The sequence below is a fragment of the Canis lupus genome, chromosome 20 (genome assembly GCF_048164855.1).
Source record: "Canis lupus baileyi chromosome 20, mCanLup2.hap1, whole genome shotgun sequence".
In the NCBI taxonomy this organism is placed as follows: domain Eukaryota; kingdom Metazoa; phylum Chordata; class Mammalia; order Carnivora; family Canidae; genus Canis; species Canis lupus.
This window is the reverse complement of record NC_132857.1, coordinates 29,230,612-29,248,554: the sequence shown is the minus strand read 5'-3', so window position 1 is coordinate 29,248,554 and position 17,943 is coordinate 29,230,612. Positions and strand designations below refer to the sequence as shown.

At 48.6% G+C, this 17,943-nt stretch overlaps 1 protein-coding gene across 1 annotated transcript in view; it reads left to right on the top strand.

Annotated features, from left to right (window-relative positions):
* The first annotated feature begins 1,923 nt into the window (after positions 1–1,923).
* The window catches only part of GYPC (glycophorin C (Gerbich blood group)), a 42,415-nt gene continuing 26,395 nt past the window's right edge, over positions 1,924–17,943 (top strand). The window contains exon 1 of the mRNA XM_072788821.1: positions 1,924–2,094. Within this exon, the coding sequence (XP_072644922.1) occupies positions 2,058–2,094 (37 nt within the window). The 5' untranslated portion in view covers positions 1,924–2,057. The remainder of the gene's footprint in view (positions 2,095–17,943) is intronic.

The window sequence follows — 17,943 nt, the reverse complement described above, 5'->3', positions numbered from 1 at the left end:
CATTATCTAATGTATCAGTAGCAGCAAGCTAACTTTGCAAATTGTTCCAATTTCACGGATGAGAAAATTGAGGCTCAGAAGAGTGAAGCAAAAGGCCGATGGTCAGCCACACAGAAGGCAGTGAAGACTCAAACCCAGACGGAGCCCCAAAGCCTTGGTTCCTTGACAGCCCAGGGTAGTCACATCCTCCACTTATGGCTGGATCCAAGAAGCATTAGTTATATAATAAATGCTACTCTGCTTTTGTACGGACCTTATAGTTTGTGGAGCTTTCAATCTTTTTTGGGGTAGTTTTTTGGCTTCCTCCTTGTAAGGAATTCTTGTTACATTCTAGTGCTTTTAACCTGTCCTCTTTGGAAATGACATAAGCAAACATATTGATTATGTCTAAAGGCCAGCTGGCTGTCAGTGAGCCTTGAGAAGTCTTCCTATAAGTGAAACGCAGTGACCTGGGGGCTCATTCTTTGGTTACCTATTGGCTCTTTTGACTTCTTTCCAGCTTTCCAGCTGAATTTCAGATAATTGAGGTTGTTTAATTTATGAACTCTGAATACGGGAATACTCTTAGCCAACATGAACCTATATGTATCACAAAACAAAATACTAAACTATTGCTGGTTTCTAGTAAATGCTTGTTTGTCCCACTGTTATTTTATAGACATGGCTTCTGCAAAATTCTGGAATGCAAGTATTCTTGTCCCCATTTTTTAGACGAAGAAATGGAGACTCAAAAGTTTCCACGTCTGGCCAAAAGCATTTTGTGAATACTTCCCCTCACATCAACTTATATATGTCCAGCATAGGAGTTTCAGTAAAGATTTATAACCGGCGTGAGTTTCTTTATTAACTAACTAAAGAGAATTATGAACATTTGCTCACTGTGTCAAACAGTCCTAATAATAATGTCTGGAGTTGGTCCAGCCCAGAATTGGGAAAGATGTTTGCACCACACACCTCCAGGGGGCAGCCCTACATTGTGTTCCACCTGGGTGGCACTCCCAAGGGCACAAGTACTGTATAGACAGACATTGGAATGGTGCCCAGGGGCTGCAGCAGAGCAATTTTAATGGCAGGAGCAGGAAGGGTGTCACAGCAGTGCACCGGAGGACTTTCTAGTAAACAACAATGAAAAGCCCCATAGGAAAGAGTGGCCATCAGACAGGAGGAGCACAAGATGTCTCTTGGATCTGAGATTTAAAACAAGGGTGACATGGTCTCAAGTTCCCTGCCCTTCTCTCTGGTGGGGAGAGGGGAGAGATGAAATGTCACACATAACATAACATTCTTTCTGGGTGATGTAGGTAGACTTGATTTAACTAAGCAGAGTGTCAAAATCCGCGTCAAGTTTCTAATTGCTTAAGCAAAGCGAATCCATTGCAAACTCCACTATGTCTGGAAGCCTCAGACAAAAGTCATCCAAATCAGTCCCATGGCCTTTGTCCAGGCAATCCCTCTTCTAAGAGTCTCTTCCAAGCATAAGCCCTGGAACTGGGACAGCGCCCTTGAGGGCCCGGCCTTGCGCGGACAGTGCCCCTCCGCCCTGGAGGCCACGGGCTGTAAGTGGCGGCGGAGCAGCCACCGAGATTCAAACGCAGGTCTGTCCCTGTTCGGTCACCCGCCCTGACAGGGCCTGGCGGGCCGTCCTGTCACATCTGGGGGTTTCTCAGCCCATGCACTGGGGGCTCTGCAACAACCTCTGGGTATGGCAGCTGCAGGTGGAAACTCACACGTAGTTAGAAAAACGTGATTCTTGCGCAGAAAAGTTGGAGCAGAGAAGAATTCAGACGTGGGCGGGTGTGTGTGTTTAAAAAAAAAGAAGGAAAGAAAGAGAAGCGTGGAAACCCCATCAGCCAAGTCTGCAGGAAAAAAAAAAAGAAAGAAAGAAATGCAGTCGGCCTGTCTGGGGCCGGAGCCCCTCCCCTCGGCCCGCGCCGGAGCAGCGTGACACAGGTGCCGCCCCCCCGGGCTGCGGGTCAGAGGCAGGTCCGGACCCTCCCGCGCTGCGCCCCGCTCCGCCGCCCGCTCCGCCCGCTCCGCCCGCCCCGCTCCCGTCGGCGATGAGCGGCCTCAACGGCACGTCGCCGCCGCGCTTCGGTGAGTCCGCGCCGCTGCCCCCCGCGGGGTCGGGTCGGGTCGGGTCGGGTCGCGCCCGGGGCCGGGAAGGGCCGCCCGCGCTCGGCGTCTCGGTGCCGCGGCCGGGGAGGGCGGGGGCGCCCCGGAGCGAACTTCCCGGGGAGCCCGCCCTGCCCGACTGCTCCCGGCCCGGCCCGAGCCCCCCCCCCCCCCCCCGAGGCCCGGGCCCGCCGCGACCCCGCGGGGACCTGGGGTTCTTCCTTGGTTTTGAGGCCGCGGCACACGCCTTCCTGCCGGGGGCACCGCCGACCCTGAGCGTCTCCGGCCGCGCCGGGAAACTTTGCCGCCCTCCCGCCCCGCCGCACCCCACCCCTTCGCTGCCAGGGGGCTTTCGCAATTTAAAGACAAACCGAAACGACGACAATTTCCATTTTAAAACCGTGAATGTTTATCCCTCTTATCCCCACCCTGGCTGGATCTGATCATTGGAAACTGCCAAGAGAGGGGACCTTCTGCGTCCATGGAGTAAGCCTGTTAAGTGATGAATGTGGTAATGATCTGAGAACTGGAGCCACCCACCCCTTTGCAGGGTTTCTTAAAATTTTTCTTTTTTTTTTTTTTATGATAGTCACATAGAGGAGAGAGAGGCAGAGACACAGGCAGAGGGAGAAGCAGGCTCCATGCACCGGGAGCCTGACGTGGGATTCGATCCCGGGTCTCCAGGATCGCGCCCTGGGCCAGAGGCAGGCGCCAAACCGCTCCGCCCTGGGCCAGAGGCAGGCGCCAAACCGCTGCGCCACCCAGGGACCCCCCTTTGCAGGGTTTCTAAAACACAACTGGCTGTGTGGCCTCACCAGTGGAACTTGAGCACAGCGGACTGTGGCTAGGTGCGGGGCTGGGGCCCTCCGAGCCTGTGCGCGTGGCCACCGGCGGGCCTGTGAGCGTGCTCAGCTAGCCGGCGTGCACACGAGAGGCCCCCGGCGAAGGCCGCGCTGCCTGCTTTGGGATCAGGTGTGCCACTTACCAGCCGGCGGCTTACGGCAAGCCGCCCCCTCTCTTACTCAGCTCCAGCTTTACTATCCACAAAATGAGAGAAATGGGGTATTCCTCTGGGTTGTGAGAATTACGAGTCTGTAAACGGCTCAGCACAGACATTGGCACATACCCAGGCCTCAATAAATGTCAGGCATCTTTGTTTTCATTTTACACTAGACTGGATCTGGAAGCCTGTGTGCATTAGCGTTTGCATGTGTGTTTCTGTGAGTGTGTGGGAGTCAGACACTAGTGAACTTATATGTGTGTGTCCTGGCCAGGGTTGAAGGGCAAAGCCACTGTAATCACCTCAGTACAGGCACTGAGGAAGTGAAGGTCTGCTGTCATTTAGGGGCTGGAGAGGACAGGCTTGCTCACCAGGAGCCCTGCCCCTGCCCCTGCCCCTGCCCCTGCCCCCTCTCTTAAAAAGTTCTCTAGGATTCAAGTTTCAGACCTTGACCAATGGCCACACTGCCCTTCTGGAGCTCCTAGGGATGCAACCCTCACTTGCATACCATTCTAGATTACCCTTAGGACTTGATTTACCACAGGCTCTCTGCTGTAAGAGAACCTTGGGGCCCTCTTTCTTGCTGCTAACTCAGGCAGGATGTGTCTATATCCGGTCTCGGTTTTTATCACTGCTTCTCAGAACCAGAGGTTAGAATAGAAAGGACCCTCTGCTCCTGCTTCACCAAGCCTGCCCTATCCCTCTGGCCTCAGCCAACTCCCATAAGCCCCAGTGCCACAGGTACTGCAAATGAGTCATGTGCAGAAATCCACTGTCTTGCCCTTGGATGGAAGGGGTCAATGTTCAGTAAGGAGATGGTCAGGTTTGTCAACTTTATATAGAATTCACTGCCTCTGGCAGAAGCCAAAAGGATTGCATTAAGTGCCAAATGAAATTCCATCTCAACCATTGCTCAACCTCTCCAGATATCCAGGGCGGTAGGAATCACATGGCATTGGCATAGTCAGCAGCTGGACCTTTCCAAGGGTGCCCGTGGTTGGGCAATTATTTCTGGGGACTTGCAGCACGTTCTGGGAAACAGAGGGGTGTGGGATGAGAGGCACTCTGTGTTTACAGTGGAAGCACACCAGCCCATCTTCAATGAGAAGGAAGAGGCAGCAGGGGGAGGTTGGCAAGCCAAATTGGTTTCCCTCTTTGGGTAGCAGATATACCTATATCCAACGGCCTTCTGCGGCCCCAACCCAAACGCCTTTCAGAGACTGTGTGAGTGCAATGGGCCCTACAAGCGTTAGCTAAAAACAAATTTAAGCAATGAATCAAGAGTTAATAATCGGAAAGAGATACCATCCCAACTCCAGAGCACTTTATGGACTTAGGAGAATCTTTCTAAAAGTATCATAGCTACATACAATTACTTTTTGCTTTACAAAATGAAACTTATTTATATATTTTATTTCATCTTGCTTTTTTTCATAAGAAGATATGCTGAAGACTATAGTGACTATAGTTTATCATCACATAGACTAACTCATTCTTCTCAGGGCTGTATGCATAGTATGAATTGTGTGAATATATGAATGAATTGGTTATGGACATTTAGATCGTGAAGTCTTTATTTGATTTTTTTTAAAACAAGACACAGTGCTGCCATTACAACCCTGTAAGTGGGGTTGATGCATTTACACGTATGTGTGTAAATATATGTGTTTGTATATGATTAGGATAAACCACACACACACACACACACACACACATTTAATTCTGGGAAACAGAGTATGAACATTTAAAATGCTGGTCAATACTAAAAAATTGCCTGCTTAGAGGTCATCTGGATTTCTAACATCCACCTAAGTATCCAGTGAAACTCTTTTTTCCCCCACATCATCATTCACACTGTGCAGTTTACATCTTAGCAAATCTGATAAGTAAAACATGTTGTCACTTCTGAATGTGCCTCTGTAATTATAAGTGACGTTGTGCATGGTTTTTGTTTGTTTATTTTTTAAATATTTTATTTATCTATTTGTTTGAGAGAGAGAGAGAGAGTCTGTGCATAAGCAGGAAGAGGAATAAAGGGAGACGGACAAGTAGACTCGGTGTAGAGTACAGAGATCGATGCCGGGCTCGATCTCAGGACCTTAAGATCATGACCTGAGTTGAAATCAAGAGTCAGACACTTAACCCACAGAGCCACTCAGGTGCCCCCATTTTTAAAAAATATTTTATTTATTTATCTATTAGAGAGAGAAAGAGAGAGAGAGACTGAGAGAGAGAGGAGATTGTGTATGTTTTCATACCTCCACAACATATTGCATTTCTTTTTCTGAGAAGTACTTGTTCAGGGCATTTGCCCATTTCCAATGAGGTCCCCACCCCCCAGTGAAGAAGTTTATGACATGTCCTCTCTCTTATAGTGACCTGGAGGCAGAGCACAGCCTGAGCCCCACAGTCAGAGCTATGGAGTCACACCTGGGTTTGGTCCCACCTCCAACACTTCCAGGCTTTGAGGAGGTACACAATATGTCAGAGTCTCAGTTCTCTCATCTGCAAGTGGGAATCATAACAGCCACTTTCCAGGAGCCACGTCATGAACACGAGACTAAGGGCTTTGGCATCATGCCCAGGAATAGTGGTATCTGTGGCTGTTGTTGTTAACGGAATTTATCAAAGCAAACCTGGCCTGCGGGTGCTGCTAATCTCCAGAGTCTCCCTTACAGATGGGTGCTGTTTTTGTTCTTGATAATATAACAAGAATATCAGGAACTACATGCTGAGCCCTTTAATAGGGCCTTGTGTGGGTCACCTCTCCACAGCCTTAACTATTTTGCAGCAGAAACACTGGAGGCCCAGGTGATGGCTGATGGCTTACCCCAGGGCTCCCAGGCATGGAGGGCACAGCCAGGCTGTGGACATAGGCTGTCAGACTCCCCAGCCAGCAGGAGTCAGCTGGGAGGCCCTGAGGTGCATGTGAGCAGGGCAATCCACCCCCCAGCACCATGGGGGCTGTGCCTGGGAAACACAGCGGTAGCTCTGCACACAGAGGAACTGTGTTTGGCACAAATGCTCAGAACCTACCAACCAACCCACGATTCCTGAGCAGGGCCTGTGTTCCAACCTATCACTGCCCGCCGTTCTGTGGTTGAGCCTGCCAGGCCAGCTGCTGCCCTTCACCCTGCCTTCCACATCCTGCTAAGGCTGTCCCCTAGAGCATTCTCTTATGGCCTTTCCTGATGCCTGGACTGCTCAGTCTCTCCACCTTCACCTCCAGTGCTCTCTGGGTACCCCTGCACACACATATACATGTACATACATGTTCACACCCACATACACACACACACACACACACACAGCCTGCCTGTTTCACTCCTGCTCATCCCATAAGGATGGGGTATTCCTCCTCCTAAGCTCCCTGGCCCCTCCCTGAATACTAGGAAACCACCCACCATGGCCCCAGGAACACTGCAGCCCCAACAAATTCCTGGATTTGTCCCTTTCCTGGAAATCCTGACCTCCCAAAGGACCCAACTGCCCTCTCCTTGGGATCTGACACAGAGAGGTGAATGCTTCCAGGCCTGTGTCCATTCCACACACTGGAAACAACTTTTAAACATACACTCAGTAGCTCATAGTCCAAAACTTGGTATATACATGAAGGTCAGTGAAGTTAAAATGGACAGAAAGTCAAAATGAAACAAACTCTAAGAACAGGGCTCCTGGCCCCAGCACTTACCACCTCACTCTTTGCCATTCCCGCCCTGTTTCTTATTTCATATTCTCCTCCAGCACCCCAACATCTTTGCCTGGGGTTTTCTTGAGCTCTCCATGTAATCTGAACTTCTGAGGAAGTGCTGGCTCCTGCCCTTAGTTATTAAGCATTTTCATTTTTGTACATTCTTCCGGAACAAATAATGTGCAAAATCTTAGCCAATGGCAGATGTTGACAAGAATGGGTTTCCTCTTGTGCCAGTAGGAGCCAAAGCCAAGACACTAGATTCCATCATAGTCTGGGTGGGCTCGGTCAGGCCCTTGCATGACTCTCCCGGATTAAAAAACGTGTGGGGTTGTCACTACCCCATAGACAGCCCCTGTTGCCTGGGTGACAGCAGCAGAGCAGGACTCAAGGCCCATTTACCTGGCAGTGCCACATGCCCTTCCTTACTCGTGGCCTGACATCTTAATCCCTCTCTCATTAGTGACTCTGAGACTGACTGAATTGCTGGAGGCTCAGCGTGGTGCACTCTGAGAATTAGAAGCTGGGAGACCCAGTCATGGGTCCTCAATACTGTGAGGTTTACCTTCTAGAGTTCCACCTGGTTCCCACAGTATAGAGCAGAGGAAAATCCCCTCAAGCTTCCATCAGAGGAAGGAAGGGAAAAGGATGCATCTTGAAAAAGACCAGAGCACCTGTCCTTAATGAGGCCTGCCTCAGCGCAAGCTACAGTTGACCCTTGAACAACGGGGGTGAACCGAGTGGATCCACTTATACATAGATTTTTTTTTAATAAATACAGTACAGTGCCATAAATTAATTTTCTCTTACCAATGATTTTCTTAATAACATTTTCTTTGCTCCACCTTACTTTATTGTAAGGAGATAGTATATAATACATATAATACACAAAATACGTTAATGGACTGTTTGTGTTACTGATAAGGCTTCCGGTCCACAGTAGGCTATTAGTTAAGTTCTGGGGGGAATCACAAGTTTTACATGGATTTTCAGCTGTTTGGGGGATCGGACCTCTAACCTCCTACTTTGTTCAAAGGTCAACTGTAGTCAACCAGACCCAAACCTGCTGGGGTATTATCAGAACCCATCTCACCTGAAGGAAGGGATCTACCCAACTCTAGCCCACTCTATCCATCCCATCCCACCTAAGGGATGAAAAAAGAACAGAAACTCATGAAGTTCACAGTCAAAAGGTACAGGCTCACCAGAGACAGAGACCTACTGTCACAGGGCTGCAGGATGCCTCCCCTTCCCCCACCCCACTGCCACGTCACTGCAGTACCTCTTACTTACTGCATCCTGTCTGGCTGTCAACAAAGCTACAAAGCACACTAAAAGCAAAAAATACAATTTGAAGAGTCAAAGCAAATATCAGAACCAGCCGTGGCAGAGATGTTGGAATTACCAGACTGGAAATTGAAAACAACTACAATTAATAACTCTTCATGACACTTTATTATATTCTCTCTTATTTCTGCTTTTCTAGCCAAGTCCTTCTGTAGTTAAAGCCACACCTTCTTTCTCTTATTGCCAAAACATTGTGGGCGGCACACTATGTGGGGCTCAGTGGACACACCCCAGAACCATTCTGGGTCCCTAAGAGGGAAGCTGGCACTCCAGGGTGCTCATGGGAGCAGGCCCTGGGCAAGGCTACCAAGTCACCTTACTGCACCCCTCATACCCTGATGGAGGCCTTTTGTCTCCACTTCAAATGTGATGCTCCCAACTAGCACATCACTTACGGAGAACACAGCCAGCCAGAGCCCCTTGCCCCCACTTCTACGTACAATGCACATTTTTAAGAGGTGTTCAGGTGTGCTTATGCCAACTGTCTCCATGCCCCAGCATTCCCACTTCTGCCCCTTGGAAAAATGTTCTCCTGGAATGGAGAAACTTCACATTTTAGCTGTGGCCACATACATTCTCACCAGAGTCATAAAGTGAAGGACATTATATCTTGCTACATCAAAATCAGATACTGCAGTTATGCCTGCTTGCCTTTTATTTGGGGCCCCAGTCTGTGACTTCGGTCTTCAGCAGGCAGCAAAGTCCACTGGCTATGAAATGATACTTTTCCTTGAGGGGCTTGCCAAATGGTAGAACCATGCACACCACCTTCAGTGAGCAGAGGCTTCAGGTTCAGGTTCAGGTTCTCCTTCTGCACTTTTTAAAATCATTTAGTTCAAATTCACTTTGCACCAGTTTGCTAGTGATGAAGAGGTCAGACCACCAGCTTCACAATTCAAAGATTTGGGTGAGTCTGCAACTTTTCTGACCTGCCTGTGGCCTTAAACGTGTTGCTAGGCCTCCTACGATTCAGTTCATCCTCCAGGACAGGGCTGGCTTTGTCCGTGGAAATCATGCAGGGAAATGTCCCCCCCCTCCCCCAGCCCGCAACCTCGGAGGGCCCCACATGCATTGCAATCCATGTCTTGAAATTCTTAATTTTTGTAAAGGAGCCCCTGTTTTCATTTTGCCCTGGGCCCCACAAATTCTATAACTAGTCTTGATCCATTAAATGGGGATCATAATCATTTCTACCTCAGGGGTTTGTTCTGAGGATTAAATGTATTATCCTAGATAAAACTCCTAGTATAGTACTGGTACATGTTAATCTCTACCACTTACTGAGTACCCGACTGTGTTCTAAGTGATTTTGCTGCCTCACTCTCGCCCTGTCCAGCTCCCTCCTTGTTCCTCAGTCTCTGTCTTTGTTTGTTGAACACAGCACCTGAGGACAAGATGGCACAGTCTGCCTAGGTCTGTAGAGCCAGGGCAAGGCCCTCTGCAATAGCTGTCAAGCTGCTCCCTTCTGAGCTGTGGGTGCCACCCCTAATATGTGGGCTCCTTCATGCTTCTATCAGAGGGGGGTGCAGTGAGGGGGAAGGCAGCCCAGAGAACATATGTGGGCCATTGTGACCTCTCGTACCAGTTGTGGCTCCAGCAAACTTCTTACCCTCTGCAGTCAGTTTCCTTACATGGTACTTGGGGGGACCATCCATGTTCCCCTACCCTCATCTGAACACCAGCCCCTGCTGAACATGTGGGATTCAGCTGGCTAAACCCATGGAGAAGATAGGCTCTTTAAAAACACTGAATGAGTGAGTGAGTGAATGAATGATTGAATGAGTGCGTGAAAGTGAAGGTCCCACCAATGCAGCCCATGTCTGATTTACACAGAGTACTGTGGGTCCCCGTACTCACATCCTCTGCCTTCCCCCCACCCCTGGCCTCAGAGCCCCTCTTGGGTCAGCCCACTGGCCTCTGCCCCTAGTGCCCTGCGCTCCTTGTTCACTGTGACCTGTAGCACGTGGAACCCACTTCATGACTCACCCGCCACCTTTCAGTGCCTTCCCTCGCTGCTCATTTCTTTCTTTTCCTCAATCTGGCCATTCATCCAGGTCCACAGCCAGGACTCTGCCAAGGTGCTTCTTAAAGCCTGGGCTCTCCTCTCTCCTGGGAGGACTCCCTCCACCCCCTTTTCCAGCCTACACCCCACGCCTGAACTCCTACAGGGAACCTGGGCCTTGCTTCTCTGATTGGGCCCTGGGACTGACTCGTCATTTGAATTGCCCTCCATCAGCTTCTACCCAAATTCTCATTTTAGTGAATTAATTTCAGCTATGGCTGAAAATCCTGAGTAATCTTTTAATTTTTTTTTAATTTCACAATCTCTTTTTCCCTTTTGTACAAAATCTGTACATTATCCTGACCTACTCTCCTCTTATGGTGACTGTCTCCCTGACTCAAAGGATGGAAGTAGGCTTCACTTCCTATAAGTTATCTCATTTCACCCTCTAGCTGCGCCACGGGAGGTATTTTTATCTCTGTTTTGCATATGATGATACTGAAACCCAAGAGGCAACCAACGTGACTTGCAGAGAGCCACAGCCGACGCCTCACACTCCCGCTCACCGATAGCGGGTTTTTCTAGGAAGGGATCAGCCAGGGCTAACATGTACAGTAGGCAAGTGCTTAAGATCCATGCTGCTTTTCAAGATGCACAAAAATGAGTGCTTCTTTTAAAATCAAAAGGAAAAAAACAAACTTTTCATACTAAATATTACATTTGTCTTTAGACTGATGCTGATATAAAATACAACTTTTAATATTTTGGCGGAGAGGGGATCCATAAGGTAAAGCATTCAAGACCCAAATGGGTCACCCTGCATCATCTCTGCCTGGCTCAGGACACCTGAGGCCAAGGGGCTGGGTACCCACTGGCTCCTGTGCTGCCATTCTCCCTACTAGATTCTGTCCTGCTCCTGGCAGTCTGACCACTTTTACATCGTTGCCTACCTGGATTCCTCACACCCCTCCCCTGGCAGTCCTGCCTAACCCAGCAGGGCCCCTGGACTGCGCAGCTGCAGTGACTGCTTTGTGCCTGCCCTTTACCTCTGCTCTCGGGAGAATCTCTCAAAGGTAAATGCTTGAGGGGAGCCAGGACTCACTCTCTCTCCCTCCCCACCCCTCTCTCTCTCTCTCTCTCTCTCTCTCTCTCTCTCTTTTTCTCTTACTCTCTTGGCTTTTTAAGGTTGATCTTCACTTAAAGATTTTTTTAAAAAGTAAGTTTTCTTTACCCTGTTTCATTATTACAGAAACAATTCATGTTCACTGTAGAATTATATATGTAAGACCAAGAAGAAAGGTGTAGGAAGATTCTCTGTAGAGCTGAGGTAACTTTGAGATATTCATGGGGCAGCCAGGTGGCAGCTGGAAGGCAGTGGGGAGAGAGATCTGAGCAGAGATAAAGATGGAGTCAGGGCAGTAAGGGGCTGGTGGAAGGCAGAGTGGGGGCAAGAAGAGCCAGCTGGGGCCGCACCAATCATTCCAGATGGTGTGGATCTTCACGGCACTTGTGGTGTGTGGTGGGTGGGTGGTGAAGAGCACTTGCTGAGTGCCCGCTCTGTTCTACTCCATACCCAGCAAGGATATACATGGATACCTTGTTTTATCCTGAAGAAGTTGCACAGATGTAGATTCCAGGTTAAAAAGATGGAAACTGAGGGTCAGGAGATTGTGTGCCTGGGTCCTCACTGTGTACCACTGGCACTGTCCAGCCTTGAGTTAGGTGTATCTCCCTCCACCTCTGGGATGCAGGGAAGGGGTGGCCCAGGACCCCATGCCCTTGTGCTTGGCTCTGTGCAGCCCTGAGGTCACTCTCCTGCCTCAGAAGAAAAAGCCTTTCTTTATCCACCCACCCCAGGCCACTTGTGGTGAGCTCTACCCTCCTCCGCAAGCCCACACCTGCTGGCCCAGCAGCTGCTAGTGAAATGCCTATAGTGGCACACAAGGGCCAGGTTGTGACTGTGAGAGCCCTGCCTGCCCAGGCCAACCCACACACAGGTCTCACTTTCCCCTGAGAAGCAATGGGCAGCTGCCTCTCAGGTTCACTGCAAGGGCACTGGGAGAGAATAAAGAACCCACCAATTCCTAGCCAATTCCTGGAATGCCTCCACCACAGAACCACCCCTGGGCTGGCAATCTTATCATTTGTTAAAATATTTCAAACCACAGGACTATTACTGCATTGTGTATTACAGTTTGCCAGGCATGTTCATTCTCTTCCCCATCGCCATTCAAGAGAGACTACTCTCTCTCTCTCTTTGAAAGGAAATAAAGCTCAGAGAAGCTAAGCGACTAACAAGAATTCATACAGCCTAAATACATACATACATACATACACACATACAAAAACAAAAAGAATTCATACAGCCAGGGTAGTAGATGGAGTAAGACTGGGACATAGGTCTCTGATTCCTTTGGGAGTGTACTGTTTATTCCACAGAAACTCATTCCTCGGGTTCTTAAGTGGGGGACAGAATGGGGGTGATGCTGAGGAGCTGATGCTGGGACTGCAGGGCCACCAAAAGGAAGAAACTTTGACACTGGCCCTACATTCTCCTGTACCTTGACATACACTCATGTGCACACACACACATGCACATATACATGCACAGGTGCACACAGCATGCACACACATAAGCCCCTTACCACTTCCTTGCAGTCCTCAGCAATAGACTCATGTCACAGCAAGGTTCAAGGCAAGGAGAAGCTCTCCTGGGTGCTACCTCATTTGGCGTGAGGCAGGGTGAGTAGGCATTTAGTCTATGGGTCCTACTGATCTCACAGAGATAGCTGGAAACAGATGTGAGAAGTGCTGCCCTCAGCATCTTTGGCTTTGGGTATGCTTTTGAAACTTTCTTATGCCACCAGTTTTCAGACCCCGTTCCCATGTCTTTGCCTCAGTCTGGTATCTCTGCAGTACACCTGCATATCGGCAGTGTGTTCTGCTTCTCAAAGCCTCTTCTGTCTGTGATCTCATCTGAGGTCAGTGCAATGTTCAGGCCAGATCCCCTTAACCACCCCCCTCATGTGGCAGACAGGGCCACACAGGTCTGAAGAAGTCAACAAGTTTTGTTTTGGTTATTTGGGGTTTGGGCTCAGCATAGCCTCTCTCTTGCCTCCCCTGCCCCTTGAGCCCATCCAGAGTCTATCAACAAAGACAACAATCTATTAATAAGTCCATTAATAAAGGCAGGCTTCCCTCTGGCAGGTTATCCATGCAGCACATATATGTTCCAGTGGTTAAATTCAGGACCAGTTTCCAGATTTGACCCCTGTAAACCCCCTCTTCATTCCCAGCCTATCCCCTCATCTGGCATCTCTTTGTAAGTCCCAAGTCTTCAGGGATCCCTTGGGAAGCAGGTGACACAAGCCATGCACCTTGAGCTTTCTATCCATTGCTGGTGAATCCAGTCCAGAGCACCACCTTCAGATTACCATAATTCAATCTGAGGCACTTTGATTTTGATCCACCAAGCACCACCTGTGTGCAAAGGACCACACAGGAGATATAGGGGACACGGATCCTGTCTTCAAAAGATCTTTAGCCTAGTTGGGGAGCAAAACCCAAAAACATCAGAGGGCAAAGGAATTCAAAACACGCCTCAGGCTCTGGTCACACCTGGCTCAGGTGCATGCAACTTTGCAGGTCCCCTCTGGAATAAAGGTCGTGTATCCCTGAAATTCTAAAAGAAGTAATTTTCACCTGGGGTCTCCACCCCAAACATACAAACACCACAAAGTGGTGTCACAGCTATAAATCTCCATTGCACTTTCTTTCAGCAGAAATGACATTTCCATAAAACAAATTCTTGGATGAAGTCTGGAAATATAAAACATATGAAAACCTATCTGATGTAGTTGAGTTGAGGATAAGATGCAGGTGACCACACTCTAAGGGCTCCTTGTGATGGTTCACTCTCAAGCTATCGCTGGACACTGAGGGCTTCATGTAACCAGTGTGCAAACTCCCTACTGCCCAGTACCTGGTGCCTAAGCCAGAGTGGTTTATTGACATCCAGTCACTGTTGGTTGTCAATGATGATACCTGAGAGCTTGGATCTCAGAGGACCTTTCCATCATAGATGTTCCCATTACATGAAGCCATAAAATATTCTCACTGTGGCTGTTTGCCTATAGCCAGACGGTAATGTATGCCCAGCTGTCAGTCACTTTACCAATTAATTCCATGAGGACAGTTCTTATCAAACTTCAGAACCCTTATTCTCAGACTCCATGAAGAAACTCTGAAAAGTGGGAAAGGAAACTGGACAGAAGAGTCCATTATGAAAGCAATTCATGCACAAATTTTTATTAACTACCATATACATTCCTGGTTCATCAGTAGAAACACACATCCTATCATCTGTCCTGGGAATTAAGGAGGAGACAAATAAAGCATAAGACAAGATCCCTGCCCTCAAAGCATTGTTGGGCTTCTTGGAGCTGCAAGACACACATTTTTAACAACAACAACAAAAGCAACCAATCCTCCTATGGAGAAACTTCTTATCACATGAATTCAGGTTGCAGATCAAATTGCCTATGTCTTGTGATTATTCACTGAAATAGCTAAATAGGTATCTGGATATCTAAAGAATAACTTAAAGTAATGCAGCTCCCCAAATGCAAATTATGACCTAATATTAGTTAATATTGGTAGGTAGTATTAAATTATGGTGAATTTCTACTTAACTAGAGATAATTTTATCTTGGATTAAGATTTTGTGCTTGAAAAAACAAGTTGCCAGCGATCAATGTTGATTGTTGAGAATGTCCCAACTATGGGGAATTACTTCAGTAAAGATGAATTGCAGAAGGTAAAAAGGAAAAATATCATGTAAATGTATGAGGTACCCTGCTATGCCAGGGTATCTGGCCTGTCTGAAGAGCTGAACAAATATTTGCTGGTCATACTCAGCATTAGGCACCATCTGTCACTGTGAGGGGGGTGCTGTAGGTAGCCCTCAGATCTTCAGGACACAGGACATTGCTATGAGTGGCAGGGCTGTGATTTTCGCCCAAGGCGTCCAACCCCTGGGTTGTCTTTTAACCCCTGCACACTACCAGTATTCCTATGTGCAGAAAATGGGAGTTTCCTAGGAGAACAAAGTTTTCTTTCACAGGAAGAAGGGAAGAAAGTTGGTTCAAATGGACTGTTTAAGTACATTTCCTTATATTAGGCTCTGGTAATTACCCCTAGGACATTTCCTATTTAAGAATCATGGAGCTTCTGAAAAGACCTCTTGGAACATGCTATTTTTAAAGGACTCGTTTGAGTGAAAGATGTTTGTCATTCACTGAGAAAACAATGCTGGAAAAAGTCAAAATTCATCTCAGAAGACAGGGCAGTTAGTGGGGAACTGAATCCACAGTTTTCCTTCAAAGTTCAGACACCCTGAGGCTGTGTTTCCCATTCAAGAGCACTTCTGGGCCATTTATTTCCTGCTGCTTTGGTCTCTGCCTGCCCATCTTCACTGTTCTTTCTTCCCTCTGTTTCTAGGGTGGTGCTTTTGGGATAAGTGAACTGTGAGGTTGCACTGCCTTGGAGGCACAATTATCTGAGTTCCTGGCCTTATCTTGCCTTCCTTGTCCAGGGGCTGTGGGAACAGAAGTCTGACTGGGCAGATAAAAGGCTGACCTCTCACTGCCCTGCCTCCTGCCTCCAGGGTCCCTGATGGTTCTCCTTTGAGCTCCCGTGAGAGGGCTCTCCCCAAGAGGGAGGGAATGCAGGGTGGTATTCTCCTCTGTCTCAGTTTATGATTATCTCCTCCTGAGCCGACAACCCCTCTCTCTGGGACACTTGGACTGCGCCAGAACACTGCCCACCCCTCCTCTGGCCTCCCTGCACCAAACCCTTACCGTGTAGCCAGCTGTGGCCGTTTATCCTGCTCTGGGAACCCATGCCCCAGGGACTCAGGAGTCCCTGGAACGTCCCTCTGTGACAAAGGCCTGGACAATCAGTGCAATTGGCCAGAGAAGGTACCCAGAACCAAGTCAGAGAGGCCCAGTCCACTGTCCTCAGAGGCACAGAAGGCTTTGACCTGTGCAAGGTTTAACTCAAGAGACAGGACTGCACCCCATCCATGCAACCTTGCCAGCGACTGGCTCCACCACTAAGCCATGAGAACCACCTTGGGATAGTGATCTCACCCCCTTTGGCCCCTGTGTCCCTGATGCTTGTGTACTCCCCCACCCACGGGATGTCCAGGATGCAGTGAGCCCCAGGTGCCACCAGATTCTGCAATCTGTAGAAAGTGGCCATGGCAGCAGACAGCGTGCCTGCATTCAAACAACGAAGCATTGCACAGGTGAAAGTTCCGTCCTCCAGTGTGACAGACCTTGTTCAAGATGCAACGTGGCTACTCAGTGGCTCCCTCCCTGTGGGCACCTTAAATGAGAAGATGTAGATAAAGGTCCAGGCCTAGCGTGGGGCAGATACTCAGTAAATATTAGCCTGAGCAGGAGGAGAGAGACTCAAGGATACAGAGTCTTAAACCAGGAGCCCACAAACTAAGGCCCATGGCTCAAATCCAGCCTGCCACCTGTTTTTATAAGTAAAGTTTTATTGGAATGCAGCTGTACCCATTCATTTATATAGCGTCCATACTGCTTTTTTTGTAACAGAGACCATAGAACCAGGCCTCCAAGCCTAAACTGTTTACCATGGAGCACTTTATCAAAAAAGTTTGCCAGCTCTAGAATTAAACCAACAGGAGAATCTCTAATGGCTCAAATTCCAGGCCTTGAGCCCACCTGGACCCCATTGCCCCTCTCTCTGGGGTTATAACCACCCCACTGATGGATAAGAGGCCATGGAAGAAAGACCTGCAGTCAAGGTCAGGGACTAGACATCAGAAATCAGCCCAGTGTGGGGGCCACACTGGGATCACACAAAGTGCCCTGGTCCCCATCACTTAATCTTCCAATGCCCACACCACCACCACCAAGGAGAGAGGCCCCTCATAGTCTTCACTGTCTCTTGTCCTCCAATCACCCCTCTGTCAGGCACTCAGGACTCTGCTGCCGCCCTGCGGAAAATCTTCACCTCACCTTGACAGGGTGAGAGGGAAGGCAGGACATGAGACAGGCTCCCCCTGGTATCTACAGCTAAGGGGCCAGCCAGCTCACCTCTTGAGTTCAGTACTTCTCACCCATAGCCGAGGCAAGGAAGAGGGATACCTCTCCACATGGCAAGTGTTGGGCCAGGTGCATTGCCCCAGACCTTACTGAAACCTCTTAATCCCTTGAGACATTGTCACCTCTCTTTTCAGATTAGAGCTGGATACTGAAAGGTATGACCACATTTGACCAGTTATAAAATGGTGGATCCAAGTTCAGGCATCCTGAGTCTATATCCATGTTCTTTGCCTGTGCCACTTATACCATAGTAGACCAGGAATCACATTGCATAACCACATATTGAGGACCAACTGTGTATCAGGCCCTGTTGGAAGTTCTGGGGATATGACAGTGAACAAAACAGCAGTAATAAAAAAAAAATCAGTAATCACAGAAGGAAGCTTATATTCTATGAAGCTTAGACAGACAGACAGTAGACACATGGGGATAATGCTCAGTAAATCAGATGGTGCTGAGTGTTAGAGAAAAAAATCAAGTCAAGAAAGGAGATAAGGAAGGCCAAGGGATGAGGGAGGCACCATTTTAAAGAGCATGGCTGGAGAAGTCTTCACTGGGAGAGATGATGTTTGAGAAAGACCCAAAGAAAGCCAGGGAGTCAAATGGGAATATCTGAGAGAAGACAAAATAGGCAGAGAGCACTGCAAGTAGAAAG